The sequence below is a fragment of the Puma concolor genome, chromosome E1, assembly GCF_028749965.1.
Source record: "Puma concolor isolate L17-30 chromosome E1, mPumCon1.1.hap2, whole genome shotgun sequence".
Lineage (NCBI taxonomy): Eukaryota > Metazoa > Chordata > Mammalia > Carnivora > Felidae > Puma > Puma concolor.
The window spans coordinates 48979169-49005025 of record NC_141680.1 but is presented as its reverse complement, the minus strand read 5'-3'; the positions used below and the strand labels follow the sequence as shown (position 1 = coordinate 49005025).

At 45.3% G+C, this 25857-nt stretch overlaps 1 protein-coding gene across 2 annotated transcripts in view; it reads left to right on the top strand.

Annotated features, from left to right (window-relative positions):
• The window catches only part of ERN1 (endoplasmic reticulum to nucleus signaling 1), a 78485-nt gene that overhangs the window by 16079 nt on the left and 36549 nt on the right, over positions 1 to 25857 (top strand). Inside the window, exons 1-2 of one of the 2 annotated variants that reach the window (XM_086687728.1) lie at positions 10966 to 11503; positions 11627 to 11747. In XM_086687728.1, coding sequence (XP_086543854.1) covers positions 11456 to 11503; positions 11627 to 11747 — 169 coding nt within the window. In that variant the 5' untranslated portion in view covers positions 10966 to 11455. Of the gene's footprint in view, positions 1 to 10965; positions 11504 to 11626; positions 11748 to 25857 lie in introns of those variants that run through there. The other variant, XM_086687729.1, reaches the window with a different exon arrangement.

Sequence of the window (25857 nt, the reverse complement as noted above, 5' to 3'; positions counted from 1 at the left end):
GCCCTGCTGAAATGATGGAAATCTGGTGGCTTATGGGTTTTTTCACATGAAAAAGTCAATATTCAGATCTGTGTTTCCTTCCCTTTTTTGTGAGCATCTTATTCTTGCCAGGTGTAGCAGTCCTGGCTTAACTACGTGAGGCTCATCAGTGTGTGTTTGGTTATTAAAATGGTTCTTGCTGTTCAAGGGAGTTGTCCTGTGCTAATCAGTAATGTGTGTTTCCTTGACACTGGCATGAAAAGAATGATTCGCTTCATCAAAGGAGTTGGCAGCGGTCACTATATCATCATCATCATCATCAAAGAGCTTTTTTCTTTTTTCTTTTTTTAAGCCAGTGGGACTGGGCTGGGTAAATGTGTATTGCAGGAATTTTTTATGGCGGCCAACCTTTTTCTGGTGTTATTCCCACCCTCTTAGATCTACAGTGGGATCTCGGGAATTTATATCCAGAAAGTTTTTTAAAGACCCCACCCTGTATAATTTTCAGTGCCTTTTGGTATATTGGGTGTCTATGTAGAATCCACAAATTATATTTTGGTCTCCTCTAAAAGCTCCTGCCCCCTTATCAGAGCAGGGTGCTTGCAGATCTTCATCTGCCCCAGCAAAATTCAAAGGGGAGCTCCATGCCTGAAGTAATTTAAGCTTATGGTTCTCGGAGAACCGTGATTTAAAGTAGTGAAATTATAGTGTGGTGTAGTGGGCAAAGGGCCAGACGGAGAGGCGGATGCCTTGGTTCTAGTCCCGTGTCTATGGTTAACTGTCTCTGGTGCCTTGGGCAAGTCACTTTACCCCTCCGGGCCTTGACTTCCTCTCTCTTTTTCATCTCTAAGATGGCCTATCCTGGAAGCTGTAAATGGTCCCTGCTGTTTGATCTGTGTTGTGCGGAGCCATATGGGTTTCAGTGACTGTCCAGCTAATTGGAGAGAAGAACGGGGTGTGGTGCACGGGCCAGTAGGGAAGTAGATAATCCTCAAATGTGCTGGGAACAGTGGGGATTCTGTCTAGGGGCAGTCAGGCTGGCCAGGTATCTATCTCAACTAGAGGTGCATTTCATAGTGTTTAACTTCTATTATAAAACTTGGCAACATCTGGCAAGCTTGGGTGGCAATTATGTCATAAATACAGCTTTTTGCAGATAATTTTTATTTAACTAGAGCATTTATTTATCCACTTTCTACTTGACCCCATTCATTCCCCTCCCGGCAAAAGAAATCTCTAACCAGTATAAAGAGTAAACAATTGACAGTTTCAAATTAGTTGCAATTGTTCCGTAGAAACAATTGACAGTTTCAAATTAGTTGCAGTTGTTCCAACTGAAAAATTTGGTATCTCATTGAGTCCTTTTTTTTTTTTTTCCGTTGAAATTTTCGTAGGAGGACTTCCTCATAATATGTTTAACTGCAGATGAGTATGCATAGTCAAGTAGATCAAATCCAGCTTTTTTTTTTTTTTTTTTTTTTTTTTTTGAGGCTGGTAGTCCCCGACTGCATTTACAGTTTAAGTCAGACCTTTATTAGTTTAGTTTGTTTACGATGCAGCTCCATTAAGGTAAGTGAGCCTCCCAGGTTTCTCAAATTTTACAAGATGACAACTGCGCTGTTTCTCTTTAGTGAAGGCAACGAAGTAATAGTGGCAATACCTGCGTCTAAATCTCAGCCTCTAAATGATTGTGAAACCTTGGGTTTTAGTTTTCATGTCCATAAATGCCTCAGGACCTTAGGGATTTGGTACCACCTGAAACAATAAGGGCTTGTTTCCTTGGCCACAGTGTGCTAAAGGGTTTCACGTAGAACCTTTCATGCCCAATTGTATTTCCTCCTCCCATGGTGTCAATATAAGTTGATGGCAGAGGGACCATGAAGACAAACAGAACTGCCAGCTGCTTGAACTTAGACACTTAGCCTGGGGCCCCAAAACCAGTTTGGGGGAAATAGAATCACCTGTTGTGAAATTAACATATCTTCACACTCAGGAATAAAGTGGATTTAGGAGGAACCTTTTATCAGAACCATTAGAGGAGCAGCCTAAACTGAAGAATTGTAACTGTCTTGGGTGGTGGTTAATTACACCACACACAAGAATTGCCACAAATGCAACTTTAACTCTCTCAGTTGCTTAGTTTGGAAACCACACATGGCTGTTCAGTTAGACCTTGCCCTTTTTAGCATCCCAACCAGACACTTGACTCCCATCCAAAGCAAATGTCATGGTTACCTTTATTGACTTTAATATCAGGAAACATAACAGCCAATAGTCTGTTAGAAGGAACTATGTGGTTGATGGATTATTACTGACCTACCTGCAGGTGAACAAAGTATAATAGAGTTTGGAATGAGTTTGTAGTAGACTGAGATCATGAAAACAGACACAATTAAACAAGAAAGTCTCTTAATACAATACACTAATGTTTTCGTTCTGTTCTTAATCTTTATCCCAAGTCAGCAGACAGGAGACTAAACACAATGAGTTTTGTGTTATCACCTTGTACAGATGGCCATATAGAACTCTCCGCGTTTGTGAACAGGTACTTTACTGTTGGATCAGACATGTAAATGAGATGGGGGTTGAAGAGGAGAGTTGGATTAGAATAAAAATCTTTATTGTATCTCTCTAATCAGGCTTTTCCATAAGATACCATAAGATACCCGGTAGGCCTTTGGGAGCTGCTGGCTTAGCCCGCCTTCCTGATCAGTGAGGCTTAAACTCATGTTTTTGTTTGTTTGTTTGTTCTTGTTTTGTTTTTGTTTTTTTCTCATCAAGAGATCTTTAATGGGTGTGTGCAGGCATTTACTGGGCACTGATTTGTGTCCTATGCTGCTTTGGTGAATTCTTGATGATTTTTTTGGCCATCATTTTTGTACAATGGGATCAAATGATATTAGAACACCAGTAGTCCATTGAGTACTTTGTAAAGCAACCAGAATTGCAAATAGCCAGGCTTTGTTGAAGTTTATGGTCTGAGGTAGATAATATTGCTATAAATAGAATTATAGACACAAGATGTCCTTTTCTTCAGTATTGTGCCTACCTGGGGACTATGTTACAGTATGCTATTTTAAGGTACTTCTTGCTGAATTGGCCTATTAACTGCGCAGGTTGATGTGTGTGTTATGTGTGTGTGTGCACGTGCACACATGTGTAAAGCCCTGTAGGGCTGGTATCCTATTACGGCATGCCAGAAGTGGCTTATTGATCTCTCTTAAACTCAGCTCATCCATTCTGTAGCTTTCTGCTAACTATGAACAGGAGAATAATCCAGTCTGCCTGCCATTACCCCTCACCTTTACCTTCTTGTCCATCAGACACCACCTCCTCTACCACATCCACACGTGCACACACACTGTCTTCCCTCCTGTGGCATTGTACATCCCCCACAGAGAATGCCCTTCTCCCCTCTGGGCATCATTGCTAAGGTTAATAGTTAGAAGCTCTCATTCTTAAATTTTTTTTTTAACGTTTATTTATTTTTGAGACAGAGAGAGACAGAGCATGAACGGGGGAGGGTCAGAGAGAGGGAGACACAGAATCCGAAACAGGCTCCGGGCTCCGAGCTGTCAGCACAGAGCCCGACGCGGGGCTCGAACTCACAGACCGTGAGATCATGACCTGAGCCGAAGTCGGCCGCTTAACCGACTGAGCCACCCAGGCGCCCCAGAAGCTCTCATTCTTTAGCATATTCTAATCCATTCAAAATCTATTATTCTGCATTTGATGACACGCAGCTTTAACTGGTCTCAAGATTAGGGGCGCCTGGGTGTCGCAGTCGGTTAAGCGTCCGACTTCAGCCAGGTCACAATCTCGCGGTCCGTGAGTTCGAGCCCCGCGTCAGGCTCTGGGCTGATGGCTCGGAGCCTGGAGCCTGTTTCCGATTCTGTGTCTCCCTCTCTCTCTGCCCCTCCCCTATTCATGCTCTGTCTCTCTCTGTCCCAAAAATAAATAAACGTTGAAAAAAAAAAAAAAAAGATTGCATGTGTCCGGGGTGCCTGGGTGGCTCAGTAGGTTGAGCATCTGACTCTTCATTTTGGCTCAGGTCGTGATCCCAGGGTTTTGGAATTGAGCCCTGCCTCGCTCTATGCTGAGCTTGGAGCCTGCTTGGGATTCTCTCTCCCCCCTCCCCGTCTCCCACTCTCCCCCTTTTCCTCTCCCCCTCTCTCCCTCTGTCCCACTCTCTCTCTCCCCTGCTCGCACACTCTCTCTCTAAAATAATTTAAAAAAATTTTTTTAAAGATTGCATGTGTCCTTAAGTAGCAAAACAAAAGAACGTGGAAATCTTTCTTATGTAATCCTTCCCTCACTTGGGGACTTTGTTTTATCCCTTACCTGTAAAACCATAATGTGTACATATTAACTAACCAAAATGAACTTGTAAGTCACTTTACCTTCACTTTACCTCTGTGGCCAGCCATCCAATGGGTTTGAGCCCTGGCAAGGAGCCGCTGCACTGCATAAGGCAGACTGGTTGTTGATGGCAGGTTGTAGTTTTCCAGGAATTTAGGTGCTCACTATGCTGTGTAATAATATTTTATTGGAAACATGCCAGTATCCTTGCTAGAGTTATACAAGCATTGTACTTTTAGTTCGGAGGAATGGTTTTCTTAGCATTAAATTTTTTTTTAATGTTTATTATTTTTGAGAGAGACAGAGTATGAGTGGGGGAGGGGAAGAGAGAGAGGGAGACACAGAATCGGAAGCAGGCTCCAGGCTCTGAGCTGTCGGCACACAGCCCGATCCGGGGCTCGAACTCACAGACCGCGAGATCATGACCTGAGCCATAGTCAGACGCTCGACCGACTGAGTCACCCCGGCGCCCCTGGTTTACGTAGCTTTAAATAAATAAAACTAAAGTTTGGATTATGCAATATAACGGTAGTCCAATGAACATAGAGGAAAAATTAGTAAAAACAAAACAAACCAATAGCCTTTGAATATATCCTGGAAATTGGTGTGGTACTCCTAAAAGAAAAAAGAATCATTATGTTATTAGCCACATTATTGTATTTGAATATTATTATGAATACTGTGGTCTGTTGGAGTGGAGGTGGGAAGTAGAGAAGGGTCACAAAAGATTTTAACTATTTTTACTGTTTCTGCTTATCAGACTAAGCCAGTGCTACAGTGTTGCCATATAAATTTAACTTTTGGAGATGTGCAGTTGGGTTTGACTTGATTGATTTGCACGCCACTGAGAAGTGTATGGCTTTCTCGTTCACGGTGGTGGGTCTTCTGGATGTGTGCGTGCACCTTTTTTGTGGGGGTGGGACGCCCCAGTGTTATAAATAGAACCAGCACTACAACGCTTATCAAGTGTAGATCACTTTGGAGAGCTGGGTGTGAGACATGTGTGCATGGCACCACTTCCTCCCCCTGACTTCAAGATGAAAAGTCTGTGCTATTTTTATTAACTTATTTATGACCCTTGTTATTAGGTAGTCAGTTAATGTGTGTGCGGACTATTTCTTGAAATGTGTGTCTGAAACTTACACATTGTATTTCTTGGGAAGATGCAGCATTTCTGGAAACCCTGATGAAAAGCCTTGGGTTTTCCTCTGTTCTCAATCTTGGAGGAGCTTACAATATGCTTGCCTGCTGTTCTTCCTGGGGCTGGGGGCAGAGGGTGAGTAGGAAAGAGCAGCCACCTCCGTGATAGACATAGCAGCTGAAACCAAGCCTTGGGCTCTCCAGGTACTTGTGAGCTGCCTCCTTGCCTGACCAGTCCTAAGTACTAGTTCCAAAACAGGTGGGTTTTTAAGAGAGGCAGTTTCATTTGTTTCGTGCTGCTTAAACACATACCTATCTCGTGTGTCCATATTCTCTTTACTGAAGACATTCTCTAAACAAAGTTACTTAACTCATTTAACAGTTTGTTTAAAGTAGGCTCCACGCCCAATGTGGGGCTCGAACTCACCACCCTGAGGTCAAGCGTTGCATCCCCTACTGACCGAGTCTACCTACTGAGCCAGCCAGACCTCCCTAGAACTCATTTTATTTTTTTAAGTTTTTAAGTATTTATTTTTGAGAGAGAGAGCGTGAGCCAGGGAGGGGCAGAGAGAGGGAGACACAGAATCGGAAGCAGACTCCAGGCTCTCAGCTGTCAGCACAGGGCCCGAGGCGGGGCTAGGAACCCACGAGATCATGACCTGAGCCAAAGCCAGACGCTTAACTAACTGAGCCACCCAGGCGCCCCCCAAAACTCATTTTAGAAAAGATTTTTTTCTTACCTGAAATACCAGGTGCTGAGTTAATTAATGCAAGAGCAACTAACAATTAGCTGACTTTAGAATATTAGGGTGAAATTGTTGGTGGCTCACCTCTTAATCATCTCTGTATATATAAGCTGTCGGTAGTTGCTTCCGGGTCTTTGTAGTAAAGCTAAAGTGAGTGTTGCATTTTATGAAATGGTGTGGGTGCTGCACTTTGCTTTACCATCAGAACACTGAACACAAGGACAGGGTCCCTGTCCTGCGTTTCTTTTCATGGGAGGGAGATTCTTGCTGAAGTCCAGACTGAGCAGGGCTTCGGTGAGGGCTGTTTTACCACTGAACGAACCTACATGAAATAAGTTGGTTTTAGTAGCAACGTTTGTCCTGCATCATCTGCCCTGAATTACCAGGCTTCCTTCATAGTCCTCAGGCTGGGTGTTTCTGGGATTGCTACCTCAGGGTCTCCTCCTGGGAGAGAGCGTGTGTGGCCAGACTTCCATGAGGACCAGCTGGCTAATGGGTGTTTAGTTTTAGGTTAGAGTAGGTTACCTGCCACTAGCATTTTCACCCTCCATAGTGTTACTGGGATTACTTGCTAGAAGTCATCATCCAAGCCAGGAGTACATATCCCACTAGTTGCAAAAATGAGTCAGATTCTAGGGAGTCAACTCGAAGCAGATCTGCAGAATCAGGGTTTTTTTTTTTTTTCCAGTTTCAGGCTGTCCAGAAACGAGTGTGTATAACACACACCTATGGCCATTTCATCCATCAGAGAAGAGAGCCCTAATGGCTGAAATGGCTGGGTGAGGTAATGTGCAAGTTCATTACTGTGAAGCAGCATTTTTAGATGTTCAGGTACAAATGGTTCTCAGCTGTGCTCAGTATCCCAAAAGGCATCTAGAAGCTTATTTAATTCACGTTAGTGATAGCAACTGTATCTGAGGGCAGGCAGCTTTCAGAAATGCCGGGGGAAAGGCGAGAAATTTTGTCATATTAATTTGCCATGTGAAAGAATTACACCAGAGTGTCTCCCCAGACATTCTAATTGGAATTTGTCAAGAGCCTTTAAAGAGGAGAGAAGCTTGTGACAGGGTTTGTGACGTCCGTATGGACACTGTGATTAACTGTTGGCACTCTCAGTTGCTAAATTCAACTTCTAGCCAAACCTGGTATTTTTAAGATTTTCATAAGACTGTGTTAGTTATGTGATTAGTGTTTTATTTCGATTCACCAACCAACCATAGACAATTGCTCTTCCTGTGGTTTCCAGGATGATCAGACGAGGCAGGTGGCTTTTGTTTCCACACTAGTAATGAAGCAGCACTGATATGTTTTAGTAAATATTGACCCTTTTTAATACTAATACCGTGATAAGCTATATTTGGGGGCATTTAGTTCATTATCATTGTACTGTAGGCTTTAATAGCAATGACAAAACTCATCTCTTCCTGGATGCACACTGTCTTACTGAGGGACCTCTTTGTTTCTAAACTTTTATTTCTGTTTGTTGGATATTAATGATCAAAGGTGGTTGAGTTGCCTAATATCCTGAGGGGCTTGCTGAAGCTCCTCTAACTTTGAGCTTCTGTCCCACCTGCTAACTTGTCCATCTTCTTTCCGTTTTATAAAAAATTCATCGCAGATTACATGATCATATCATAGAAAATTTAGAAAATACAGGAGAAAAAAACCTGTTGCCATAGTTTTGTAATATTTCTTTCATCTTTTTTCTGTGTGTGTGTGTGTATATATATGTGTGTGTGTATATATATATGTATATATACACACATAGAAATACAAAATAAACATGAATATATGTAATATAAACATGAATATATATAATATAAACATGCATATATATGTATGCATATATATGTATACGTGTGTGTGTGTGTATGTATTCATGTTTATTTTGAGGGAGAGACAGAGAGCATGAGGGAAGGACAGAGAGAGGGAGAGACAGAATCCCAAGCAGGCTCTGCGATGTCAGTATAGAGCCCAATGTGGGGCTCAATCTCACAAACTGTGAGATCCTGACCTGAGCTGAAGTCGAGTCAGATGTTTAACCAACTGAGCTACCCAGGTGCCCTTCTCTCCATATATGTTTTTAATGGTGTGTGTGTGTGTGTGTGTGTTTTAGGACTGTTTTGGATTGCGAGTGACAGAAATCTAGTTCCAACAAATATAAGCAAAGAGGAGGAGTTTCTTGTAAGGGATGGTGTGTGTCTGAGCCCAATGACAGGAAGTTGGCCTGAGGAACAGTAGAAGCCAGGGCACTCTGTCCGTCTTTCAGCTGTGTTTCTTCTCAGGCTTCTTTCTCTGTTTCAATCTTTGTCTCTCTCACATCCAGCAAACATCCACAGAAATCTCTCGAGTTTTAATTTCTTACCAGTTGAGCGACCAGAGAGTTCACAATTCTTGTGTGATCCCAAGACCTGTTGTACAAAACGACAGGTGGAGGGGCCTTGGCAGGCCTTTCCACCTACCGGTCCCCGGGTATGCAGGCACTCTTCCCTTTTCATTCATTCCAGCTCTAGACTGCCCCCAGCTGATGTGATCTCACAGTCCCACGTCCTGCTGCAAACCCATCACCTTCTCAGTGGGGGATAGCCTTAAGTGTCCTTTAGCGACAGCCCTTAGCAGTCTTGTCCCAGGGCCACTGTTCTGCAGGCCCATGTGCTCCGGGCAATGTCCGTTTCTCCAGTTCAGGTGTGAACAGGTTCAGATGAGTCTCAACAGCGGTCTGTAATCTGCAGGCTAAAATAATCTTATCCCTAAAACACTTGGTATGCACGACCTCTGGATTCCCAGCTAGGGCAGGCACCATCTTGAGGCTTCTGTTTTCCTATCCAGGTCGTACCCAGACTAATTTCCTAGTTCCCAAGATAGAGTTAAAAGTCTTCCTCCGATTTGGGGCTTTACACTGAGAATAGACTCCACAGGCAGTGATAAAGCTTGCTCTTGTTTCTTCCATTCCAGGTGAGTGGGCCCCAGGGGCTCTGGGCAAGGTAAAGGGTGGAACTTCTTCACCTCTAGGCCGGAACCAGACAAGAGCGGAGATGAGTCAGGCTCTGGCAGCTGCTTCGCCCCCTCTGCCAGTGGGTCTCCACAGGAATGCAGGGACTGGGGTGTCTGTCCTGCCATCTCAGGCTGCTTTGGAAAGAGCCATCGGGCTTTCCTTATTAAGGTATTAGCTGGGTGCCATCCTGGTTCTTATCGAGAGTGGGCAGGTATTATTTTAGGGTTAGGCTGCCTTGCACACATAAAGCCCCAGTCTTTCCTGTTTAGTGCTACAAGCCAGCCATACTCCTATATTTAAAAATTTTTGTGCCAAAATCCAAACTCTCACAGCATAAGCAAGTTGCATTGGCCCAGTTTTAATTTAAGACCCACAGGAACCAGGTAGCTTATGGGACAGTATGGTGACAAAGAGAAAGTCTTATTACAGGGTTGGCATTGCTGGGGGCGCCTGGGTGGTTCCATTGGTTGAGTGTCCCACTCTTGATTTCAGCTCAGGTCATGATCTTACAGTTTGTGGGATCGAGCCCTGCATCAGGCTCTGCTTGGGATTCTTTCTCTCCCTTGCTCTCTGCCCCTCGTCCACCTGCACAAATGCTCTCTCTCAAGATAAACAAACATTTAAAAAAACAAGCTGAGGGGCGCCTGGGTGGCGCAGTCGGTTAAGCGTCCGACTTCAACCAGGTCACGATCTCGCGGTCCGTGAGTTCGAGCCCCGCGTCGGGCTCTGGGCTGATGGCTCAGAGCCTGGAGCCTGTTTCCAATTCTGTGTCTCCCTCTCTCTCTGCCCCTTGCCCGTTCATGCTCTGTCTCTCTCTGTCCCAAAAATAAATAAACGTTGAAAAAAAAATTTTATAAAAAAATAAATAAATAAATAAATAAAAATAAAAAAACAAGCTGGAATTGAACACCTCAAAAGGGTGTTGTCTCAGGAAACCTTACCAGCTATCACCTGCACATGGATGTATTGCCTGCGCGCATGCATGAGCCCCCCACACAGCTGTTCCCATGGCAACTGCAGATGAGGGTACAGTTCTTAGCAAAACTGGAGGATAGGCAGACAAAGAAAATTTGTCCAGTATAATTATCACCACAGTGTACATTAAAATTTGGATTCTGTATTTTTTTACATGAAAATGTATAGAAGCATTTTTCTGTGTTGCTGTAACTTTTCCCAGGTGCTATTTTAATGATTACATAATATTCCATTGGGTGTTTATAGTTTATTTCAGTCATCTAGATATTATTGGAAATCCAGATCTTTCTAGTTTCTGTGTTTGTAAATGGGAAATGGGATATGATAAGCATCATTGTGCACACACCTTTTTCTGTTTCTGGAACTATTTCTTTAGGATACAGAATGGGAATTATAGGATAAAAAATCTGAGCATTTTTATACTTTCCAGAAAGATTGCACTGACTTATAATTTTCATTGGCACCAACAATGGATGAGAAAGTGAATTTCACCACCTTTGGCTGCTTTCTGTAAAGAGTGTGTGTGTGTGTGTGTGTGTGTGTGTGTGTGTGTGTGTGTGTGTGTGTGTGTGTGTTTAAACACATTAAGCATAAAAAATTTTATGTAAATTACATTTTGACTATAAGTGAAGAACAATTTGTGTTATATTTTTCATATATTTTCTTTTATAACCTGTCTCTTTTGAAATCTTGGTGTTTTATTGTTCTTTGAACTTTTCTTTTTCTTTTTCTTTTTTTTTTAACTTATTTTGAGAGAGTGCATAAGCCAAGGAGGGAGAGGGAGAGAGAGAGAATCCAAAGCAGGCTCTGTGCTGACAGGATGATATGGGGCTCGAACTCAAAAACCATGAGATCATGCAGACACTTGACTGATTGAACCAGCAGGCGCCCCATTGTATGAACTTTTGACGTAATGAGAGCTGTTTTTCCTATTTTGCTTTAAACACTTTTCCCTAGCTCTTTGCCTTTTTAAAATTCCGTAAGTGCACGTGGGCAAGTGTGGGTGTGCTGGCGTTCTTCTTTACCAGTGAGTCTTGCAGGATGACCAAGTTTTAGAAGGTGCAGTATAACCAAGAGAAGGAAGTCCGTTAGAAAGCTGAGCATACTTTCTTCCTCTGTTTCAGTGGAGCTGCCCGTGGATTATTTCAGAATCCCTGTCATTGTTGTGTCAGGTGATAAGCCTGTCTGTCTGCGGGAAGGATTGCTGCTTAGGGAGAATACAGCAACTGGGATCTAGTCCTGACTCAACTGTTGTCTAGACATGTGCCTTGGATGCGGGCTCTCTAACCTCAGCGTCTTCATCTTTGAGGTGGCAGATTTTAGAAGGATAACTTTTGGAGTGGGGTGGGGCGGCAGTGGGGTGGGGGGGTCTGTCTGTGGTTGTACGTGCCCAAGATGAAGATTACTATTGAACATGAACATCTCATTGCAGATTTTTGGAAGTCCCAGCACAGTGACACTTCCCGAAACCTTGTTGTTTGTGTCAACCCTGGATGGAAGCTTGCATGCTGTCAGTAAGAGGACGGGCTCAATCAAATGGACTTTAAAAGAAGGTAATTTGGATATGGTCCTTGATTGACCTGGGCATTTGCTCAGCTACTTCCCAGGAAACATATTCCAGAAAAACAGTTATACATTTTAATAAAATTAAAAAGGATAATGGAGGCAAGGAGAAGAGAGGGAATTATACTCAGAGGGTATGTTTACAGCTTGAATTGTGATTATTCACAAAGCGCATCAGTTGAAGAGGAAGCTTTATCTTTTTTTTTCTTCTGTCCAGATTTCATGTTTAAATGGCTCTAGGCTTTTCTATTAATAGTTCTGGCTGGTAGGTCTTTCACAAAGACATGCTGTATTAAATTTTTTTTTAAGTTCTAGCTAATGATTAGAATCTTGTAATCATAATTATAAGAACTATCTTCTGTAACCTCAAATTACTTGTTTGTTTTTACAGAGGCTGAACTACTTGAGGGCTGTAAAGTTTGACATTCATCCAAGTTAGCCGCTTTATTGGGTCTTTACATTGAGGGAAGTGAAACACTGAACTTGTTTCTCATTTAATCTACTCTGCCTCCGTTTTATGATCTTGTCTTGCTGGTGATAGCACGGTAGAGTCCTACAGCTGGGAAATTGTATTTGATTTCCAAAGCAATCGTCCTGGATAAAGCTATGCAAAGCCAAGGATTTGGCGCTTTCAGAGTCCAGTAATAATTCTGATTTGGCCCTAGATTAGGGTCTGACCAGCAAACTCTCTTTCGTCACTGATCTGTGACTCATTATTTACATGAGCACAGCAAGTGTGTTTCCTTCGCTAATAAAATGTTCTCAGAACAGTGTTTTGAATGGAAAAATATTGGCATATATCGTAAGGTGACACATCATTTTATCAAGCCAACAGCAAACCTGGTTACGGTCCATAGATGGCGGCAGCTGGGGCATCACAGACCACCCTGCCTCACCTGTCTGAGTGGGTCCCTGCTCGGATCAGCAAGAACCTCAGGCAGCCGGAAGGACCAGCTTTCTCAGGAGTGAATGGCCACAAGAAGACTATAGGCTTTCAGCATTGTATTACAGCCTCCCGGAATGTTATCTGTACCGTCTCTCCTTCATGTTTAAGCCTTCTAATGTTTCTAAAACAAAAGTAGAGTCCTTTAAATTTCGCAGTGTCTGATTTTGTCCAAAGATGAAATCAATAAATCCTCAACAAAAGGTTTGAGAGAAACACTTTTTACCATTGAATGTTAGGGCTGGGCCACAGTTTTCTAAGGGCCTCTGGGAGGTGGTAGGAACTGCTCTGAGCTTAGCCAGCTGAGAGCAGGAAAGATTTCTGAAGCTGTGGTGAGCTGAGCCTTGTGAATTTCTGTCGGGAGTGAGGCCTGCAAAGGAGGCAGCAGGTCTAAGTCCTGTTTGGGAGGAGCTTAGGGAGTAGAGGTGGAGGGAGAGAAGCAGAGGGCATGTTGAGTCCTATGGTAGCATCCTGGCTTTTGTACTGGGACGAACAGGAAGCTGGGACCATTAATATGACTGAGAGTGAGTGACTCAACACTAATCCTGCAGTGCAGTGTGGGAGTGTGGGCCAGTGACAGAGAGGCCAGAGCTGTGGGGCAGACCTGGAAAGGGGAGCAGGGGGATGGGAAGAGGTGGGAAGGATGAGAGGCGGGACAGAAATACAAATCAGTGGAATCCAGGAACAGATTAGGGAGGCAGAGCAGGGAGGTGTTAAGAGACACTTAAAGGGAGAATTTGAGAAATCTCAGTAAAGTCTGATAATTTCAAGTGATATTCATTATGTTCTAAGTCTCACTGTTTTTCTGAGAATAGACTGGCTTTTTATTTATTTATTTTATTATTTTTTTTAACATTTATTTATTTTTGAGACAGAGAGAGACAGAGCATGAATGGGGGAGGGTCAGAGAGAGAGGGAGACACAGAATCTGAAACAGGCTCCAGGCTTTGAGTTGTCAGCACAGAGACCGACATGGGGCTCGAACTCACGGACTGCGAGATCATGACCTGAGCTGAAGTCACATGCTTAACCGACTGAGCCACCCAGGCGCCCCTAGATTGGCTTTTTAAAGTTAAATTCAGCCCTGGATACCAGTCACTATATATATTTCTACAATAGATGTAAACACTGTGTATATTACAGTATATCTATGTATTTCTACACAAAGGTTAAGGGTGATAATGCATAGAGACCCTGAGTTTTTGACTTAGTTTTGATCTTGCAATTATAACTAAAGATTTCAAAATTGATATTTCTAAACCATTAATCTCTAAATCGCCTATAATGGTATCCAGATACTGTTCCAGGCCCTGTGGGTACAGCAAATGAAAGAAACAGACAAAATCCTCTCCCCCCTAGAGCTTTCATTCTGGCAGGAAACAAGGAAATAAATTACGTAGTGGTGATAAAAGCTATGACTTTATTGAAGAAAAATAAAGCAGGGGAGTGGAATAGAGAGGGCCAGGGGTGGAGGTGGGGGTGGGGGCTGCAACTTTCAACAGTGAAGGCCCCACAGAGAAGGCGCCATTTGAGCAAGAACTCAAGGAGGCAGGGGAGCCTTTAGGCAGAAGGCATAGTAGGGGCGAGGTGGGGAGAGTCCTCCGTGGTGGAGGACTTGGAGTATGGGAGTGGCTGCAGGGGGGGGCAGGGAGTAAAGGAGAGGAAGAGGAGTAGGAGATGAGAGCGCCAGTCCTGCGGGGATGCCATGCTCTCTCCATACAATATTTATTACGGAAATGCCTCCCTACTGTCCTGGAGTGAAATGTATAGACAGTAACCCCCCCCACACACACACACATACACAGACACACAATTTCAGAAAGAAATACATGTATTATGCAGCTGGTAATCTAACAATGGACTAATAGAAAAGTAATTCTTACTCACCTACATGTAATTTAACATGTAAATACCCCCCTACACGGTGACACTCCGCCGTGAGTGAACGTGGTGCCTGCCAATGCAGACTGCTAAAACACCAGGACATTTAGCGGTGCCCGCATCTCCAAGATGGTGAGCAATTCTTGGTAACACTCCACATGTCAGAAGTGCGACCTTGCCTGCTTTCTACAGTAGTTAAAGTCTGGAAAGATTACTTGTATAAAATTATGCAAAAAGTACTTTTGTGCTTTTACATAAGTGAGGTTGTAGGCTCCAGGGAGTTATCAAAGGTTTTTGGCCTGTGGGAGTGTCTGACAGTGTACAGATTTGACATGATCTTTGGCTGTGCAGTGCCTGCCCCCGCCCCCCCACACCTCCCACCAGTCTCTGTGACCGCCAAGAAATGCCCCTCACAGATTTCCTGAGTGCTGCCTGGCAAGCCGTGCCCTCCCCATAGAGGTATAGCCTCCCCATAGAGGTGTAGGGCCTGGTGGCTGGTGTGAGGCTGTTGGCCTTTTTGAAGCCACCACCGGAGACATCTGATCAGGGGAGCGACTTGCCCTGGTATTGCAGACTGATGTTTGTGTCCTTCCAGAATTCACGTTGAAGCCCTCCCCCACAATGTGGTGGTATTTGGAGGTGGAGCCTATGGGATTTAGTTGAGGTGAGGTCATGAGGGAGGGACCCCCATGATGGGATCAGTGGCCCTTTTGGGAAGAGGAAAAGCCCAGAGCCTTTGCTCTCTCCCACCATATGACAGCACAGTGAGAAGGCTGCCGTCAGCAAGCCAGAAACAGGGCTCTCACCAGAACCCAGCCCTGCAGACAGCCTGATCTTGGGCTTGTAGCCTCCAGAACAGTGAGAGGTAAATGTCTGTTGTTTATGCCACGTAGACTGTGGGATTTTGTTAAGGCAGCCTGGGCTGGCTAAGATACCTGGCCTCCACTTTACAGGGTTAGCAGGTGCCATGTTGAGACTGAACTGATGAGGCCAGGAGGAAGCTGGAGACCAGGCGGAGGCTGCCGCACCAGTCCAGGCAAGGGAGGCTGTGGGCTTGGGCCTGAGAGGCAGTGGGGGATCAGAGGCAAATGGAAGAAACTTGCAGATGCAAACAGACCCCTTTAACTCATCAAGCTGGGGCTATGCACAGTATCTACCTGTTACTCCATTTCATGGTTTCCTGACTGTTTACTTGTTTCAGGGGCCAACAGACTGGGAGAGTTTTGTTTTCTTTTTTCTTTCCACAGAGTGGTTTTGGCAGGTGCTTTTGTTCCTCACCCAAACATGTGTTGCCGTTCCCAGAAATGAAGATTTCTTACACCACAGCAGCGAACTGCACCTAGTACAGAAAACGAGTTTTATTTGCTTTCAGAAACTAACGAGTTCTGACACCACGCGAGGTGCAATCTTTCTAGGCTGTGATTTTGTGACTGTAGCAACAACACTGTCTGGCTTTGTCTGAAATTTCACCAGTGGAGATAGTTGAGTGTGTGTTTCTTTTCTGCACTTTCAGCCCAGATGCAAACAGAAAACACTGCTGCCCTGTTTGGCGTTAGATTGGTTTTCTAAAGCTTGCTTTGGCTTGGTGGGGTTGAAAGGACTTTCTTTTGGTATTGCCTGGGCTGGTTTAAGGCTTCTTGCATTCACTTTGAGATACCATTTGACTAAAATTAACGAGCTAACTAGGATTATTTGGAAGAATAATAAAGAATAAACTAGATAGAATAGAATACAAGAATAAAGTTACGTGAAATTTGAAGAAAATCTTCCCACCTGAGTTTACCTTTCTTAACGTGTGCCTCTTCCCGTAGTTCCTCCTGGTGCCGACAGCCACGGCCCCCCCAGTCTGGAGAGTACGGTGATGCTCTGCTACTTGGTCACTGAGTTCTGTCATGTAGACTGAAGTAGTGTCTCTTAAATGTGGCTCCTTTTTTTTTTTCAGTTTTTATTTATTTGTTTTGAGAGAGAGAGTGGGGGATGGGCAGAGAGAAGGGCGAAAGCAAGAATTCCAAACAGGCGGCGCACCGTCAGCACAGAGCCCGACGCGGGGCTCGAACTCCTGAACTGTGAGATCATGACATGAGCCTAAACCAGGAGCTGGACGCTCAACTGACTGAGCTACCCAGTCCTTCTAGCCAGTATCTCAGCCAGACTCATTTCCTAGATCAAGAGGACAGCTTCCTGGCTGCCTGCCATCTCTGTTGTCCTTCACCCATCACGCTGCTCTCAGACCTGCCCTCTAACGAGACCACGGACCAGGCTGCACCTCTGCTGAGATAGCCTTGGTGCCGTCTAAGGCAGTGCCCTAAGTGTGGTCTGCCCACCTGTGTTACCTGTCCACGAGAAGTACAGAAGGGATCCTAAGAGTCATCCGTGCTGGGTTAGAATTTTCAGTAACTGGTCCCTCGCCACAGAGAAGGCCCCAGTCCACAGAGTGAAGTCTAAGCCCCTTCGCATGCATGCGAGGTCCTTCACCATCTGGCCCTCACCCCATCTCTAGGCCTCAGCAACATGGGGCCTTCGCTCATGTTCCCTCCCCACCAGCCGCCTGCAGCGTTGGTCAGGCTCCTTATAGATCTGTTAAGATCCCCTACACCGGTCACCTTCTTGACCCCTCAAGCAGGGTGAGCTCCTTTCCTCATCTGGATTCAGGGCACTTTGTGCTTGTGTTGTGAAACTTTGTTTACATTTGTCTTCCCACTGAATTCTAATTTCTTTATTATTTTCTATTGAAAAAACAAATGTTTAACGTTTATTTTTTTTTGAGAGACAGAGCACAAGCAGGGTAGGGGCAGAGAGAGAGAGAGGGAGACACAGAATCTGTAGCAGGCTCCAGGCTGTAATCTGTCAGCACAGAGCATGATGTGGGGCTTGAACTCACAGAGATCATGACCTGAGCTGAAGTCAGACGCTTAACCAACTGAGCCACCCAGGTGCCCCTGAATTCTAATTTCTTGAGGTTGGGCTCCCTAGACAGCCAGGGATGCTCAGTAAATATGTCTCAGGCACCTGATGCTGACTCGGGTCCCAGAACCCTCTGACTAGATGTCTTTGGGGAACCCTGAGAAACAGATGAGCCTGGACTCTGCCCCCTTGGGATGCATTATCTGTCACCTGGACCACTGTCACGGCAGGTTCCAGTTCCAGTTTCTGATCTGGAGTTTCGTATGGCTCTTTGTGACTTTTTGCTGTCGGTTTTTCTCTCCTGTCCCTCCGGCAGCGAGCACGTTCCTCTGAAAGAGAGATCTGCCTTCAGAGGTGTGATGGAAACATGAGCAGGGAAGTGTGAGAAGGGACAGTATTTCGTTCATAGTTCTAATCTGTCTTCTCTTACTGAATTTTCTAGGCTTAAGATATGCATTACTCCCTTTCTACCTCATTGCTTAAGCACAAGAAAAGTGTTTATTTGCTTTCCATTGTTTGGGAGGACTGAAAATTAAGTTGTGAGAGAGGATATGAGAAGGGCCTGTTTTGAGTATCTTGAAAATGTGTTTTCTTTGTCGTGTTTTCCTTTTTATCAAGGAAGATTCTAAACATACGCAAACTTAGAGACAATGAGAGGTACAAACCCTCGTGTCCTCCTCATTTAGCTTCTGTGAGAACCAGCTCGTGCTCAGTCTCCTCTGTACCCCCTCTGGCGTCCTCCCTCAAGCTTGGGCTTTACCTCAGAGTGGCACGTCTCTTGTTGTGAGGAGGTCTCTCAAACAGCTGTCACTATGCTTGGTGGCATAGATTTCCACTCCAGTGGGTATTCTTTGCACTCTTACTAGGTCTGTGTCGAGATCCAGCTGTGAATGTTGAAGCACGTGAATAAAATCCCTTTTTGGCTGTAACTTCGTTACCTGTCCTTTCATCTTGGCCTGACCGTGCAAGGTTTGATGGCACTCTGGTTACTCACGAACGGATTCTGTGAAGCTCTGACGTCTTGAGAGGCGTTTGGGCTCAGGCCATAGCATTGAATTGTCTTGCCCTCCCCCCTTTAATTCTTTCACTGGTGATGATAGTGTGTGTGTTTAGGTCTGAGTGACTCCTGTCAGGGTGAAGGTGAGGAAGAACATGGTAGAATCCGACTGCCTCTGGAGTGGGAGCTTTTTCAGGTTACTTTGGCACGTCCCCATGATGGTCTCTGTTGAGCGTGACATCTGGTGACTCGCAGAGAAGTCTTGTTACGTCCTGTCCCAGTTCAGGTGAGACCTGGAATTCGAGGGTTAGCTTTTGGTGAGATGTCCGCTTTAAAATGCTCTCCTTATCAAAGCTGAATTTTGAGAAACGTTGGAGACTTGCTACCTTACACGTTGGACCTCGCAACTTCAACGGGAACTTGAGGTTCAGATTGCAGAAGCACCTTTCCTTTGGGGGAGGAAGTGAGCTGCCGCTGGGGAGAAGCATTCCCTAACAGATTCACTTGAGTGCGTGGAACATATTTGGGGAAGCTTACCTTTTGAGTTCAGGGAGGGTAGACGGCCTTGTTTTACGAATGATTTCTGTAAGAAAAGAGTATTAGAGGGGCGCCTGGGTGGCGCAGTCGGTTAAGCGTCCGACTTCAGCCAGGTCACGATCTCGCGGTCCGTGGGTTCGAGCCCCGCGTCGGGCTCTGGGCTGATGGCTCAGAGCCTGGAGCCTGTTTCCGATTCTGTGTCTCCCTCTCTCTCTGCCCCTCCCCCGTTCATGCTCTGTCTCTCTCTGTCCCACAAATAAATAAAAACGTTGAAAAAAAAATTTTTTTAAAAGAAAAGAGTATTAGAACCATAAGCATTTTCTTAAGGAGATGCCAGTGGTTCGTTGCATTCAGACCAGCCAGTCTAGCTTCACTGTCTTCTAGGATTAAAATCCCCATGTCCTCCTGAGGTCCTTTTTGTCCCCTGCGTTTTTTTCATCAGAACTAAGTTCTCTTGATACGTTCCCCCTCCTCCTGCCGCCCTTCCTCCCCCTCCCCAGCACCGGTGCAGGCCGCTGTCACCTCCCTCACTGTGCTTTTTGACTCCTTCCCTGTCTTGTTCACTTTGTGCCCTGATGCCTGCCCATCTGACCTGCCTTCGGAGGACTCCGATCCCGTCTCTCTTCTGCTCGGAAGCCTCCAGTCAGCCCCTGGTTAGCACCCACCGTGTCAGTGTTGTCACAGCATTCTCCTCCATGGCCTCGCTGCCTCCTGTCCAGCCTTACTGTCACTGCTTCTCAGAAGGAACACTTCGCATTCGCCAAGGCTGTGTCCTCGTTGCCACAGATGGGGTGATGCTTCTTCACTCATGCTGTCAGGTCCTCCCACCCTCTGAGCCAGCCTTCGTTACGAAGTCTTTCTTCCCCGAGTACACAAGCCCTCAGCGACTTCCCTCACCTGGGAAATCCTGTGGTGTGTACCACATGCTTCGGCAGTTCATCAGATACCGTTCGTGCACATCGGCTGTATCGACTCCTTTCTTTATCCCACACAGCGTGGAGCAGAGAATCAAGCTGATAGCAGACGCTCTATCTTTGCTTTTGAGATGTGTGTGGTAAATCTCCACAGATCATTACTAAGAGTGGGGTTGTCATACTCTTCCTCAGAGAGAAAGGGAGAGAGGGAAGGACGAGGCTCTTGAGTATTTGGTATATGAGGAGGCTTCGTTCCTGGGTTTCGTTGGTCCATAAATACCTTTCAGAAGGGCCAGCCCGGAAGTGTTCACATCATTGCTAGAGGTGTACTTAGAAGAGGCTGGTATGGAGAATTTCAAATATTTTGTGACATCTGAGATGTACCTAGAGAAGTCCTCTAGTCAGAGAGGAAGCGGGTTTTAAATGCAAGGGGTGTAGGGGGTCAGCCAGGTGGTTGTGCTTTGGAAAGGAGAGTGAGGTGGGGCAGGGCAGAAAAGCCAGCGCTCATCTAGATTCTGCCAGAGAAGCAGTGTGTTCCAGAAATTTCAGCGCTTATCTGAGGAAGAGAAGAGAATGATCTTGTAAGGTTCCTTGAGCTCCAGTCAGATGGGCAACCTGTTCTTGTGGCTTCTGTAATCAAAGGAATCTACTCCCTCCTATGTGGAAGAAAGTCTGCCCAGAGCTACCTCCACGGAGAGGCCATTAAATGTGGGCTCTGTTTTGAAAGACTTACTTAAATTTTGGTTGACTTCGTCAGAGACATTCTTCTGTTTTGCTGACTTCTCACCCCCATGTCTTCCCACATCCTCACCAGTTTTGCTAAGCATGTTAGGGAGGCCTGTGGCAGTGCTGACAAGGTCTTTCTTGCTCTTTGAGTGGGTTTCCCTCCAGTCCCTCCAAACCCTGTGACATTGTAGGATCGGGCTTCACTTCAGAAAGTGAAGGTTTAGGGCGCCTGGCTGACTCAGTCGTAGAGCATGTGACTCTTGGTCTCAGGTTCATGAGTTCAAGCCCCACGTTGGGTGTAGAGATTACTAAAAAAAAAAAAAAAAAAAATGAAGGTTTATACTTCAAGTGAATGCAGGAGAAACAGGCCTTTCTTCTGAACATATTGGAAAAGCTTTCCTTGCTTGAATGACTTCTTTTTCTTGGCTTCTCTCTTTTTAAAAAATTTTTCATTTTAGAAAAACTTCCAACACATGCAAAAGAGTAGAATAGTATCGTGAAACCCTCATGCAACCAGCACCCAGGTTCAGTAGTGATCAACATGTGGCAGGCAGTCCCCTTCCTCATCTCCTTCATTATTCTGAAGCAAATACCATATCGTTCCTCCCCCCCCATACATTTAAACAATTTTTAAATGTGAGTGAACACACCAAACTGTGCCTGGCAGCTCTCTTTAGCTTTTATCACATAGGTTTCTCTGTGGAAAAGTTCTTTTCGTTAGAAAAAACGTGTTGGAATTAGTGTCATTCATATGTTATGACATACAGGACTGAATATCTTAAATCACGGATTTCCTTTCATTCTGCAGAGAGTATTGTCTAGTAAGTATGAGGGGAGGGACAGCAGCTACCCCAGAGTTCGCTCTCTGATTACTCATTAAACCGTACATAAGCTTTATGTACTTTTCTGTGTATATTTCGCTTTTTATGTACGTGATGTAGATGGTCCCTCTCCTTCAACATGCTTAAACTTCAGTCCAGCCCCCAGATATTTGAAAGGCCACCTGCACCAAAACACCAGCCCTGGAGAAGCGTGATCAATGCATCCTAAGAACATACCCAGTGCGGTGGGTGGTCACTGTCTGATTTCCTGGAGAAGGGGGGCATTTGAATTGGCCCTGATGAACAAGCAGATTTAGATAGCTAAAGGGGAACAGGCAGTGATGAGCACAGAGACCAACATGAAAGCACAGGGGTGTTCTGGGAAGAGACTGGATTGAAAGAGAGTCATGGAGAAGAATCGGGCCTGCGTTTTGCACAGCCTTGAACGCATAGGCCTGTGACTCCCAAACCATCCTCAGGGGCCCTGGGGGCTGCAGTAAACTCACAGAGGCACTGCAGCTTGTTTTCAAGTTTTGAGAGAAGCATAGCAGTACTCAACAAACAAATGTCAGACACCCTATTCGAGGTAGTTTGGGGTTTCAACATCAGCTTGTGCTGCTTTCCTTTCAACGACGTATCTTTGCAAGGCTGAATTTTTGGTGGTTGCTGTAATAAAATTCAAACACCACATGAAAAGCAATGCGGAATGGTAATGAGGGTGGCAGTGTCTAATCCGATTATAAGGTTTGGAATATGTGTAGCACCCAGCAGGGACACATCCCATTAGTAAGTAGTTATGGTCAAGAATGAAATCGTTTTCTTTCCATTTACATGTATTCCTTTTTTTCAAGTGGCTTTGAAGTTGCTAGTCCCTACATACTTAGGCCATTTGGAACTAACTGCTTAATAAATGGAACTGTTAGGCATTTCTTTTTGCCGAAGGCCCTGTGAAGAATTTACTGACACACGAAGGGTGTTGTGAACCAAGAAAGTTTGGGAACCTCTGACTTGAGCCACAGAGATGGAAGGTATTCCGTAGGCAGAGGGAGGAAGGAACCATTGTAGGGTTTTATGTGGAGGAAAGACGTGAACAGATTTGCCTGCGTCAGGCCCTGCAGACAGTAGGTAGAATGCATGTCCAAAAGCCCAAGATGCCAAGATCTGAGACAGGAAGCTGGTTAGGAGACTGCTAGGTAGACCCAGTGAGATGATGGCTGCCTAGTTTTGGCAGTGGTAAAGGAGGACGTAGGTTTTGAGAAATGTGTGCTGGGTCGAATCTTACATGACTCAGCATCTAATTGAATGGGAGCGGGTTAGAATTAAGGGGAGAGTCGAGGACAGCTCTGTGTTTCCGGATTGTGTGACAGGGCAGGAGCGGGGCTGGCCAGCCAATCTGGGAATGTAAAGGAGGATCAGGTTCGGGGGGGTGTGACCTCAGGGTTGAGATACACTGTAAGCAGCTCGAAGTGGGGCTGAGTCATGGATTCCACGGGAAGACGTCGTCAGATGCCATGTGGAAACCTAATAATAAGGATTTGCAAGTGTTAGATTTGGTTACTGGAACTGGACAGTGGCAGTTCTGGTCTTACTCCGAGGGTAGGGGCCAGAGAGCCGTGAGGTGAGAAAGACACAGAAGGTGAGAAGGTGAAATAAGATCCAGGATAATGGTTTCCTAGTTAAGAACTCGAATTCCCTGGCCTTACCCACAGAATCAGCTTCCTGGGGGAAGGACCCAGGAACCGACATTTAAAAAACCATAGGGAAACTTATCCTCTGCTGGTGGGCACCTAAAATAGCACGACCACTTTGAAGCGCCGTGTGGCAGCTCCTTGTCGAGTCCCATGTAAACAATATGGCTCCACGTTCCAGGTATTTTCCCAACAGAAATGAAAACGTAGGTCCCAGCAAAAACTTGTGCCATAAATGTTCATAGCTGCTTTAGTCTCATTTTCCAGCCCCAAACTGGAAATAACCCAGTGTCCCTCAGCAGATAAACAAATTATAGCATATCCACACAGTGGAACACTGTTTAGCAATATAAAAGGACAGACCATGATACATGCGACGATGTAGATGAACCTCAAAAACATGATGCAGAGAAGGAAGCCAGGCACCCAAGAGAACCCAACGTATGAACTGCGTTTGTGCAATTTTAGAACAAACACAACGAACCTGTCAGTGGTTATGTGGGGGTGAGAGTTGGTGCGTGAGAAGATGCTTTGGAGTGATGGGAATGTTCTAGGGTGTAAGGGTGGTTACGTGGGTGTGTATGTTTCTCAAGACTCGTTGAATCGTACACTTAAAGTGGCTGCCTTAGGAGAGAAAGGAGAGCGTGTGCCAAAGAGAAGGAGAGCCCAGAGGTTTCGTGTGTTTGTGGGCTGAAGGGAAGGAGTTAGCCAGGCAGAGGAGGACCTGTGGGTCCTTGGAGACATGGTACCACCTGGGGGCTGGGCAGTATCTATGAATATGGAGGTGGACGCATTGTCTCTGTATGGAGAAGTGAAGGGTGGGATTGGGCAAACTTGAGGAGAAAGGTAGGAATTTTGGGAAAGCTCACTCTGTCCCCTCTTATTCCTCCTGTGCCCCAGAAGGCAGAATCGGGTGTGGAGGGAAGGAGGCCTTGAGGCAAGGAGTGCAAGTTTAAAGAGGCCAACCAGGAAATAGATAAGTGTATCTCCTACAGTATGGGGCCCAGTGGGCCATAGACGTAGAATGGTTTTTCCAAGAGTGACTGTAGTGTTTTCTTCAGCACAACTCAGAGCCTGAGTGGAGGAAAGGGGATTGCACAGTAGATTTTGGGGTGAGGGATGGTAGAGCATATTTGCTGGATTATTAAAAGTAATTAAGGATGGGGGGACCTGGGGTTAAGCTTCCGACTTCGGCTCAGGTCAAGATTTCGTGGTCTGTGAGTTTGAACCCCGCGTCGGGCTCTGTGCTGACAGCTCAGAGCCTGGAGTCGTCTTCAGATCCTGTGTCTTCCTCTCTCTCTGTCTGCCCCTCCCCTGCTCACACTCTGTCTGTCTGTCTCTGTCTCAAAAATAAATAAACGTTAAAAAAAAAAAAAAAAGTAATTGGTAATGGATGTCCAGGCTGGGCACGAATAGAAGTAGGAAAGAAACTAACATGTAGTGATTGCTCCGTTCAGTCAATATATTGAGCACCCCTCTGTGCCAGGCACTGTTGTAGGTGTTGAGAATATGGCAGACAACAAAAGATAAATCCCAGCCCTTATGTAGTTAATAGTAGCTAGAGTCAGGCATTTATTTATTTTTTAAGTTTATTTATTTACTTTGAGAGAGAAAGTGAGCATAAGCAGGTGAGAGGTGGGGAGAGGGAGAGAGAGAATCCCAGGCAGCCTCTGCACCGTCAGCGCAGAACCCAACACGGAGCTCGTGAGATCATGACCTGAGCGGAAATGAAGGGTTGGACACTTAACCAACTGAGGCACCCAGGCTCCCCAGAGTCAGACAGACAAAGTAAGTAATGTACTGTACTTCAGAGGTGGTAAGTGTTGTGGAGAAAAATCAAGTAGGGAAGAGGGGTAGGGAATCCTTGGTGGGGGGGGGGGGGTGGTAAGAGGTGGTCATGGAAGACCTCTCTGAGATGGTGATATTTAATCAAAGACATGGGCAGAGGGGGCAGCAAATGCAAAGGCCCTGAGGCAGGGACAGGCTAGACGGTATTTGAGGAATATAAGGAGGCCAGCTCGGCTGGTATAAGCAAGGAGGAAATAGTGGGAGAGTGTTAGAGGGTGGGAGAGTGGAATTGTCTAGGATTTGCAGGCCACCGTGTGGCCATTGACTTTTTGAGTGAGATGGGGACCACCAGAGGTTTTGAGTAGAGAGTACTCTGACTTCTGTCCTTAAAAGGATCACTGTTCTCTGTGTCAAGGCACAGACTTAAAGTCTTGACAAACATTTAATCCTATTTAATCCACCTAGAGATGCCTCATGAGGTTGGTATTATTATCTCTCTGGGGTTTTTCCTTTATTGATGAAGAAATTCAGGCCCAGAGAGATTAGATAATTTTGCTGAGGTCACTGGGCTGGTAACTGGCAGAGCTAGGATTTAAGCATAGACTCAGCTGAATCCAAAGGCCGCATAGACTAGAGTCCTTGAAAGGGAAGGGGCTTTGATGATGTTGGAGGGATATTGGGTGTAGGAAACAAAGTGACGAATGTTCTAGAAATAGACCCTCAGGTTTGGCAACCAGTGAGATGTATTGGGGAGAAATGAGCGTCAACAGAGTCATTGGAGCCTGTCTGCCTTCCAAGAGAATAGTGGGGCGTTAACAAAATAGGGTAATCAAGAGTAGAAGTTGACCTGAGGTAAAAGATGGAGGGCATGACTTTGGGCAGGTGGTAGCTGAGTTCTGGT